The following is an 11,482-nucleotide window of genomic DNA, read 5'->3' on the forward strand; positions in this document are numbered from 1 at the left end:
AAGTATATAGTCAAAAATTAAGAATCATCAAAATAGATTTTGAAGAGAAGCAATAGAATTTCAAGATACATAAACATGGATCACGTGATAGCCACTAGCTTGCAGCACAGAAGACTTACAGTTCATGAATTACGTTCAGCTACAAGCTTAGATCCATGCATAATGTCCCAGAAACTTCAGAACAGTTGGTCCCACTACTAAAAGTTTTTAAACTGAAGCCATTAGAAAGCTATTCCAACTCTTTCAATTTTGTTAACTTACTATTCTAAACATAAGAACAGACATACTGGGTAAAATTAAAAGATTCATCTAGCCTAGTACTGTGTTCTGAGCAGTAGCTAAAACTGGATACTTGAGGAAAAATATACATAAGCTGAAAACAAATAGTGATACATCCCCTGAATATACTCCCAACATCCTGCAACCTGTAGCCAGACATATTCCAAGCTACAGATCAGTGAAAAACACATTTTAAGAACCATTGTTTATCCACCTGTAACAGCGTAGGGAAAAAAATAATTTGCAGAAAGAAAGAAAACAACACATAAAAGCCAATACAAATTTAAAAAACACCTCACTAGAACTACAAAAATATTTCGCTCAAGCTCTGAATTCCAACAAGCACACAGGATTATCACTATCATTCCACCAGTGTATTTCCACTCACTAGCACAGCAGATCTTGGTCTTGCTTACAAAGGCAATTCCCTCTTACTAATAACTGTATTAACCAGTTACCCCACAGGGCACATACGGCCATATGCAAAGAACAAGGCACTTTGCACTACCTTATCACCATGTATCTGACTGCAACAGCTTCATCTCACCTACTTACCATACAGCTTAGAACATCTCTTTAGACCAGACATATTGCTCTCTCAGTTTATTTTTGAAATGTTTACCTTTTTTATTAACATTTCTAATTACAATATATGACATGTGGAATTAATATAATTTGTAAGGGAACCCTGTCAGATACAGAGCAGTTAAATATCCTTTGAAAACTTGAAAAAATTACAAGACAAAATCATTGTAGTAAAATTCATGTAAATAACTAGAAACTTCTGACTAATGCTTTACTGACAACCAAAAAATGTGTTCATTGTGTTGATGGTAAGACATGTTAGTGCAAGATCAAAATATTTAATAACAGATAAGTGTGGACAAGTATACTTGCAAGACTGTGCCTTTTTTTTTTTTCCCCAAAAGTCTTATAAGAAAAAAGAAACATCACTACAACCCTAAATTATGGTATATTGAAGCTCAGAGTAAAGCATAGGCTTAACTTACTTTTTCTGGATACTGGTGTGGTCCATAAACATTACTGCTCCGTGTGATAACAACTGGGAACTTAAAAGCATTAAACATGCACGTGATTACATAAAACATACACCAGTAAAAATCTGTAGGCTTCCTGTTGATCAAAAACGGATGTGCCTGCAGTTCTCATTCAAAAATCCACAAGCCTTCACAAACATTAACAAATTAGCTATCCTTACTTCGGTCAAACAGGCAAGGGCCTCCCACCTTCTCAGTCTGTTAGAAGCAAACATTTGTAATCTCACCCTTTCTGTGGAACCACCAGACATTACGCACACACATACAGTTGCAAGAAAAACCATGTGAATCTTTTGGAATTTCATGGTATTCTGCATTAATTTGTCATCAAATGTGATGTAACCATCATCTAAGCCAAGAGTATTGACAAATAGAGCGTGCCTAAAATAATAATACAAAACCAATTCTGATCCTCCCTTTCTTTATTGAACACACTCATTGAACACACAAAACACTAGTGGAAAAAGTGAACCCTTGGAATCGATAATTGGTTGACACCCTGTGGCAGCAATAACCCCAGCCAGGCGCTTCCTGTAGCTGTGGATCAGACCTGCACTCGTTCAGGAGGAATTTCACCCCATTCTTCCTGGCAGCACCACTTTAGCTCTGTTGTATTCTTTGGACACCTCATGGGTACGGCTCTCTTCAAGTCATTCCAGAGCATCTCTGTTGGGTTGGGGTCTGGGCTCTGACTTGGCAACTCCAAAAAGTAGATTTTGCTTTTTCTGAAGCCATTCTGTTGTGGACTTGCTCCAGTGCTTTGGGTCATTGTCCTGTGCATCACCAATGTCTACAGAGTTTCAGCTGACTTAGAGACATTGTCTCATTATCCTGAAGAATTTTTTGATAGATTTGGGAATTCCCCTTCCCCTCAATGACTGCAAGCTGGCCACGCCCTGATGCAGCAAAGCAGGCCCAAATCATGATGTTTCCTCCACACCTTACAGTTGGGATGATGTTTTCATGATGATACGCAGTGCCCTTTTTACACCAGATGTAGTGCTGCATGTTCTTTCCAAGTAGTTCAACCTTTGTTTCACCACTTCACAAAACATTTTGCCAATACCACTGTGGAGTGTCACTATGCTCTTTCGCAAACTTCAGGTGTGAAGCAAAGTTCTCTGTAGTAAGCAGCGGCTTCCTTCGTGGTGTCCTGCCACAGACACCCTGCTTGTGCAACGTTTTACGTGCTGTACACTCATGAACACAGATGTTAGTCAGTTCCAATGATGCCTTCAACTCTTTGGCTGTCACTCGGGGTTGTTTCTTTACCTCATTCATCAGTCTTCACTGCGCTCTTGGGGTCATTTTGACAGGACACCCACCTCTTGACAGAGCAGCCACAGTCCCAAACTGTCTCTATTTGTAGATCATTTGCCTAACTGTAGACTGGTGAATTTCTAGACAAGTTCTTTGAAATCACTTTGTAACCTTTTTGAGCTTTATGTAAATCAACAATTCTGGATCACAGATCCTCTGAAAGCTCTTTTTGGCAAGGTGTGGCTCACATAAGCATATATCATGTGTGGACCAAATTCAAAAAATACGAGCGTTTATTAGTCAACATAGCTCTAGCCCACAACTCCAAACTCATTTTCTTAACAAGACTCCAGGTTAACCCAACTCCAGTTAGCTTTTTGGAGGTCAACTCAAGGCTTCACTTTTTCAACTAGCATTGTGAGTGTTGAATGAATGTGTTCGATAAAGAAAGGGAGGATCAGAATTGGTTTTGTGTTATTTTAGGCACATTACGTTTGTCAATACTCTTAACTTAGATTACAGTTAAAGCACATTTTATGACAAATTAATGCAGAACACCATGAAATTCCACAAAGTTCACCTACTTTTTATTGCAACTGTATCTGGTTGACCAAAGGTTGGCTATTACTTCTTATTCCAAGGAAACATTTCACAGTTGTTAACATCTAATTTGCTTCAACTTTAAGACAAAACAAAAGATTAAAATTTGAAATATTCTTGCTTGAACAAATCTGAGTAATAGGGGTTTTTAACCTTTTTTTTTTGCTTTCACTGTAAGCGTAGTCTTAATACCATTTGAAATTTGCATATACTACATCTGTATAAATGTATTTCCTTCAATTATCACTGTTTATTAAATTGCTAATATTCTCTTTGACCATTTTATCAAAGAATATTTCTAGACATTACAGTTCAGATTTTAAAATAAATAAATAAAGCATTTGACCTCTCCTCACTGTCTTGCAGTGTATCTCCACCAGTAAGTGGCAGACATCCTTCAACACATCCAAACTACAATACTAGTAGTGGTATTGTGTGGACTGGTACTGACTTTTCTTCTATACTTTTATGTACGTTATATATATATATAAAATTTATATATAAGTGTCTGTAATACAAGCACTTAAGTATGGGCTTCAGAGTTTTGGAAACTTGCATCAACTTACTCGGTACCTTTCCCAGTAAGATTGAACAAAACACTCTGCAGCTGCTTTAGAGGAAGCGTAGGGATTTGTTGGACGTTTTGGTGAAGATTCATCAAATTCCTGAAACAAAAAGAAACACTTGCATTACTCAATTTCTTTTACCCACTTAGGTCCTAAAGTTAAGGAAGCAACCAAAATAAAAAAAATCTAACTATTCAAGCACATCAGTTTGAGAAAGTCACACTTCTGCTTACAGCAGAAGACCAGTAAGAAAAGACAGTCTCAAGCACAGGAGGTAGCCAGAATACCAACAGTAATGTTTTTATACTTCTATATACTTAATTTTTTACACTTCCAGCAGAGAACCTCACAGGAACAGCTCCTTCCATTTTTGTCTTGTAAAATAATCACTGCTGTCACAACGAGGTTCAATCCTTTTCAGGCTTATATTACTTTACTGTGCTAATTGCACCACCTCCACTAACAGATTGGCCTTTCAGTCCTAAATAAAAGGGGTCTATTCTCCTTTTTCTATAAACTTCATTTCTACAAGAAAAGTACAATTGTAACCCAAGGCTCTCAAAAGTAAGGCTCACAACAACTATGACCCATTCCAAGATAGGTAGCTTCATGACTATCCTGCCACTTCTAACTACTTCACTTGAAAAATAAACAAACACACACACAAAAAAAAACAAACTAAAAAAAAATCCACCACACAAAAAAACCCAAAACACATCCCTCAAGAAAAAAAATAATTAAAAGAATCCCTCAAAAAAAAACAACAAAAAAATGAACCAAAGAAAGGGCAGGTTCTAAACAAACTGAGGTGCAATTTGTAACAGTCACCTTAACACATGATCCAAATACTCACTGTTCCTCTCCGACCTTTGCCTCTGAAATTGACCTGGATTTATTTTTTGACCTTCATTCCCCAGGGAAAATTAAAAAAAAAAAAGCAAATAACAAAAAACTCTTCAAGAGTCGCTACTATGATTCACAATGAGAACAAAAACCAGATGAAATCTAAGAGCTCTTTTCAAGTCCCAGAGGCATAAAAAGTTCACTTCAAGTTGTCTCAGCCAAACCACCGGTCTACATGCAGGAAAACAACATCCTTGGGTATCATAAAAATCTCCAGATTGAAGTTGTGCTGAGGGAACTGACAAAGACATTGCACCAATAATAAAGTACATGGGACTTTTCTGAAATATATATTTGAATGGACTAGGGCCCAAGACTCCTTAGGCGTTATTTATGCCTTCAAGTAGACAAGGATGCATAATTTGTCTTTATATTGAGTTAAATTACATTTCCTGAATTAAAGTCAGACATAAATTGGCAAGAATCAAAAAGACTGCCACAGAACAACAAGAAACATCTGCATGTTTCTTCCAGTAACAAAGGAACTATTTCCTGTTTGAATTGTCAGTACCTACGGTTCTGCTAGTATTTTAGCTAGAGTAGAAAACTAGTTCCTTGCCTGTAAAGTTTATAGTCAAGGCAGAGCAGGAAAAAAAATTTAAGAATAAAAAATAAGAAAATAACATACTGTGCACATTACTGAGGTCTCATGAATGCTCCAAGGCAAAATTTGTTTAATACATTCCTTTGATACTATCTCTGAGAAGCATTCATATGTCATTAATGACACATATCTCACTGCTTCAGGTAGTACACTTTTGATATAAAACATGCTACAAAAAAAAATTCAGGACAAATTTTCATACTTAGCTTTCTAAAAACAACTAAAGCCTGTTTATGAGTTCCAGTACTGTCAGAAATCACTCAAATGTCATACATTTACAGAGGCCAAGGAAAGTTAGACTCAGTTTGTTTTCACTACGAAAAGCAAGTAAATCTGGAAAAACTCTCGTGACCTTTCAAACTCACCTCATCTGTGCTACCTCCGTACACTTCATCTGTACTGACATAAACAAACTTCTCCACATTGGCTTCGTGCGCAGCAGCAACCAGCACATTAGTACCATAAACATTCACATAAGTGAATTCCAAGGCTCGCCAAAATGAAAGATCTACATTAAAAAAAAAAAATCCGGACAATTCTGATTAAATTTAGGCAAGGTATGGCTTCCTATTGAACTTAATATTAGAGGCTGCACTACAGACAGGGACTTCACCACTAGTTCTTTGATTGTCAGATAGCAAGGTCATTATGAAATGAAGACACTTTCTACACTTACTTGAAGACAAAATCCTTGCTCTCAGCAAGAGGCTGGAATCACAAGCAAAAGCCTGTTGGCTGTGGATGGGTCCATTTGAAGTAGAGCTCATTACATAACTTTATGTGGCAGCATAACTACTTCCTCTCTCCAACTGGAAGGGCTAAGCTCAGTAAGAAAAGATGCAGTAATACAGGCCTAGTACTGTTAAGTAACTAGCACTTGTTTTAGTACTTAGAATTGTCCCACTGATCTAATGACTTCAGGCATATCAAATCTTACAATTTTGAGACGTACTTTCCTGGAGAATTCTTCAAGGATTTCTTCTCATGATGAAGGGAGTATGGCAGGGATAGTTCTCATTACTGGCATTACCAAAGAGCAGTTATCTGAAATAGGCACTTTTAAGTGTAATTCCTTCTCTCTGGTTTTAGAATTCAGGTAAGGTTCTGAAGGAAGCTATGCCTAATCCTTCAGCTTCCACACCACGGCGTTGTTTTTGTTTCCTGTAAGGTTGGAGCCAACTCAAGTAAAAACTTAAGATTGTGTACAAATGCTTTTTCCTTTGCATTTCATGACTATACCACCAGTACACTGTCACACACACACACTGTGTGTCTAGATAGAATTTAAAACTGTAATGCAAAAAAAAAAAAAGACATTCTCGTTTATGTGCAATGAAAACAGAAAACAGTCAGATGAAGCACTTTTTTAATTAAGGCTGTGAACCCCTTTAACTTGAAAAGGCCACCAGACATGCGATCATATAGTTTGCAGAGACAAACTGTACCCTTGTTTCATTTGAAGGGAAAAGACAAAAAACATCAGTATATATTTCAAACAAATATACTTGTGGAAAATAACAAAACATGCAACAGCGCTCACCTACATGTGTCTGGGCTGCAAAATGAAGGACTATATCTATTTTCTCAGTTTCAAAGAGCTGTCTTATAAAATCAGGTTCACAAATATCTCCCTGAACAGGAAAAAAACAAATCATTAACATATTTTTGATAGAAAATAGTAAGGTTTCATTCATATCAAGTGTAACATAATAAACCATTACAAAAGGAAGCACAGGATACAAAAAGCACTACCAACTGAGTTTTGGGCAAGTTAAGAATGTTGTACCTAAAATAAGACCAGATAACACACTACAAGTAACAGCCTCAACGAAATTTATTTCAGGATTTATCTTATTATTTAACATTAGGAACAGCATCGCCCAGAAGTATGTTTTGTAGCTGGAATGCTAAGGTTGCAATGACAAGTTCCCACAGCAAGTAAAAGAGTTACTGGAGTCTGACTAACAGACAGTGACACCCAGTGGCATTATAAAAGGTGAAGTGAATTTTCATTTTTGTCAAAAGAGATGACTGGATGTCTTCCAAGGATTTTGGGTTTTGCTGTTTATTCAGGTAATTTATTTTTTCACCTGATATATTTAGAGGAGAGTCAGGCATCGACACGTAAGCCATTCTCTAGTTTGACACAGAAGCAACAGTAGCTTTTAAATGTAAATACAAGCTGAGAAAAAGCTTTTGATATTTATCTGTTGGCTCAATTTCAACAACATAGCACCTGAGAAGGAGGAGTGTCTTGGGGAGGAAGACTTTTGTGCTTTCAATAACAAGGAAATTAACTAAAAATAGTTCAAATGCACCTATGTTTTAAGAAGCTCTCAAGTAACAATTCTTAACAGCCTCAGAGAAGTACTAAAGGTCAGAAACAGGAGGAAGATGAACTTATTTTCCTACTTCTCATCCCTTAACGGAACTGAAACACTCCAGCAAAAACATTTCGGGCTCACACATTATTTTGAACTAAACTACAATTACTGACTTTTTTTTAAAAAAAAATTAAATTCAAACTCAATATATCTCTGCCGAGCAATGTCAGAAATTGTGATAAAACTGTATCTTTCACGAAGTCCCTTGCGCAAATTTTCTAAACCTTTACTTCTCTACCTGCCAAACCAGGCTTCTTTTCTACAGCAGCATGAGAGCATTTATCCTTCCCACCCTCTCCTAAGGTCAACAGCAGTGTTGCAGTTTTAGGTGTAGGGCTTGTCCATCAGAGAGGATCAACTCTCCTTTCAAAAACAAAACAAACAAAAAAAAACACTGGAAAGTCAGAATGAGTTCCACTGGCGCTAGTTTAGTGAGAATATATTCCTACTCCAGTTCAGAAGCAGTATAGCTACAGCATTCCTTGTCACTCTCCTTCACACAAGGATCTGGCTGTTTACAGGATGCCTTCTAAGCAGTCTCTGCTGTCCACAGCAATTAAATGTTAATATACACACAGGTCATGAAGCTCTGCTACAGCATTAATACACTTGACTTCACATGCTGGAAACTGTCAAAAACATCAGGAAAAAAAACCAAAACCCTATTTGTGGGGGACGGCAGCTGGACTTCTGGTAACCTGGCATTGGTTGAAGACATTGACCTTGACAAATTCCCAGTGTACCCTTAAGATGGGAAGTTGTGTGTACTGAGTTTGGACACGTTTGCGGAACTTTCTCCCTCAACATCCGGGGGGATGAGCCCAGCCAGAAGCTGCTAATTGTTACCCAATTAGAATGTGAAAACCAAGTGTTTGACCTATAAGCAAAGGCCACGCTACCTTCTTCTAGTACCTTCGACTATGTATAAAAGGCACACCCTTTCTGTAATAAAGGAGCCATTTTTGAGCCATTCTAATACCATTCAGTTGTGTCGTGTCCGTCTCTACAACGACACCTATTGAGTCACGCTGAAACTGTACACATTTGCTAAGTACTCATCCCCCTTCCTCTCATGTAACTTTTATCCCAACAGTTCAGAGATAATCATTTACTGAAATAGACATAGGTTCACAAAAATGTAAACAGCAATGGGGATCACCAAAATCATAAGGACAAGTTCAATTCCCAGACTTGCCTGAATATAAGAGATATATTTAACTTACATATACTACCTCTGACAAAATTGCTCCAAAGTTGCTACTTCAGAAAATTAAACTATACGCATTTCTCTGATGTCCTGCAAGCTCGACAGCCCAGCTAGACAGAAACACCACAGTGGGACAGCGTTAATTTTCTTCATGGCAGTTGGTATAGAGCTACGGTCTGAAGTTGCGCTGAAAACAGCATTGATAATTCAGGGATATTTCATTATTGCTGGGCAGTGTTCGCACAGTGTCAAAACCTTTTCTACTTCTCACCCCATCCTGCCAATAAGCAGGCTGGGAGTGCACAAGAAGTTGTGAGGGGACACAGCTGGGACAGGTGATCCCAACTGCCCAAAGGGGTATCCCAGACCATATGATGCCACACTCAGCACATGTGATGGCACCCTCCCTCATCCCATCAGCGGGGAGCAAGCAGCATGATGCTTAGTTGCCAGACAGGGTTAAAACCCTCAGCATACAAATCCAGCTGTCAGAATGTTTATCTGAACAATAAATCTAAATCTATCTTCTGTCTGAAGCGAAAACTGTGGATATACTACACTAATTTACTTAGAAAAATTCTAAAAAGACAAGGCATACCTTGAATGTTCCCATGAGACTCTGTCCCAAACATCCATGAACTACACCGTATAAGCAAGACTGTAGCCTCATGTCTAGTGCTAACAGAACAAGAAGGAGTACGCTGTACACCACAGAATATGACAAGTGACAGCATTTGAAGGTGCAAAATCTAAGAAGCAGCATGGAGGAGCCAAATTAATCCATCTTGCCCATACCATCTACCAAAAGCGAAACAACCATCCCTAAAACCACTCATCTCCATAGTTAGGCTTTTACTAATTTTGTACCTTTACTATATAATAAAATATAACAACTTCCCAAAGATTACTTCATGCAAGAGACAGAACATACTGCATATTGTCACAGACTTCCATGGGTGAAATATGAAGTCAGTTAATAAGGTAAACACATGAAGTAAATGCCGTTATGTTCACCTGATACGCCAGTGTATGTGGCAATTACACACACTGATTCATTCTCTATGATGAATTACTAGAAGTAATTTTCAATTTACCAATGGCTTGTAGTTTGGGGAGCTCTGGAGACCACATTAACTTGATATGAAGGCTTAAAAGTCAGTAAAGAGTCAAGTTTGCTAGAAGAAAAGGCTGTATTACCTGGATAAACTTGTAGTTTTCTTTCTCAGAGACAGTTTCAAGATTCTTCAAGCTTGCACAGTAGTCGAGCTAAAGAGACATACCCATAGAATAACATTAACTGGGCTTCATCAGAGTAAATAAGATAACTCAGATCCAACCTAATCACAAGAAAGGTCAAGAATAAAGTTAAAACTTCTTCCAAAAGAAAAACTATTTTACAAGCAGACACAATGAAGCTTTAAAAAACCCAAAACTCTTAAAGATATTCTAACTGCAAAGATTCTTAAACAAAAGTTTAGAACTTCAAAAGCTCATTTTTTTGCAAATAATTATTTGCGGTGGACACAGGACTGTAAACATGAAAACCACCTATTTTCTTTTGCCTAAGAACAAATCGGTATATAATAAATAACAATAACCTATACAAATTTCAACACACTGTAGATTGCATTAAAAATTGTTTAAACCAGTTTTCATATCATGAAGGAAAACAAGTTATTTACCTTATCTAGATTTATAATCAGATAGTTTGGATAGTTTTTCACAAGAGAGACGACTACATGTGAAGCGCTGTCAGACAAAAGAAAAACACATTTTACAATTATATAGTTAGCTTTATGGTAACAAAGAGATAACAAATTACAAGTTTAGCAATATCAAAAGGTTTTTGAGGGAAGATAGGGCTATACTCAAGACAAGAGAAAGAGGGAATTCACAGTAAGATATGTAACATTATTCTGTAGATAACACCCATAAATGCATACTGTTATGAAACTAAAAATCAGCTTAAAAGTTCATACTACAATAGAAAGAAGCACTGCTCCCAGCCACCAAAAAAAAAAATTGTTACATGCTGTATTCAACTGCCATTCTAAAACACTTTATATTCTGAAGCTTATACATTAGGTATTAGGGAGAACTAAACAGTCTTATCTCTCTGAACTCGCAATGCTGCTCTCAACACTCAACTCCCTGACACTGCTACTAGGCATAAAAAAAATGACAACCTGACTACCAGGTGGCATTTCCATCTGGCAGAGTCTGCTGCACAAGCAGCTCACCGTGAGAGCTCGGGTTTAGCAGGGCTTATTCCTACCTCCAGCCCCCCAAGGTGGGTGGGGGTGCAGGCACACCGCAATTTAATCCTCTCACAGCTTCAGACTCTGAGCACACTGATGGTCTCAAGCTTAAGATGGACCTGGACTTCCTCTACTTGGAGCCGTACCGACAGCACTGGGGAGCGGAGGTGAGAGGCTGTCTCAAGGCACTGCCAACCCCCTCCCCTGCCCCGGCTGAGGCTCAGCACCCCCTCACACCCTCCCTCAGCGCCGGGAACTCTCTTCACCGAGCACCTTCTCCGTCGCCGCGGCGGAGGGCGGCTAGGCAGCTGCCCAGCTCGTTCCTAACGACACAGGAGAGCAACCTCCAAGTCGAACCCCGTG

The 11,482-nt window shown here is 38.2% G+C and overlaps 1 protein-coding gene across 1 annotated transcript; it reads right to left on the bottom strand.

The window, feature by feature from the left end:
* Positions 1-1,289: 1,289 nt before the first annotated feature.
* Positions 1,290-10,610, bottom strand: TGDS (TDP-glucose 4,6-dehydratase; the record flags this gene model as incomplete). Its single annotated transcript, XM_009872460.1, has 6 exons — positions 1,290-1,349; positions 3,764-3,862; positions 5,636-5,778; positions 6,811-6,901; positions 10,059-10,127; positions 10,544-10,610. Coding segments are annotated over 6 exons (529 nt in total), but the record flags the coding sequence as incomplete, so codon positions are not given.
* Between the last annotated feature and the right edge of the window lie 872 nt (positions 10,611-11,482).

This window comes from Apaloderma vittatum, unplaced genomic scaffold, assembly GCF_000703405.1.
Source record: "Apaloderma vittatum isolate BGI_N311 unplaced genomic scaffold, ASM70340v1 scaffold5297, whole genome shotgun sequence".
NCBI classification, from domain to species: Eukaryota; Metazoa; Chordata; class Aves; order Trogoniformes; family Trogonidae; genus Apaloderma; species Apaloderma vittatum.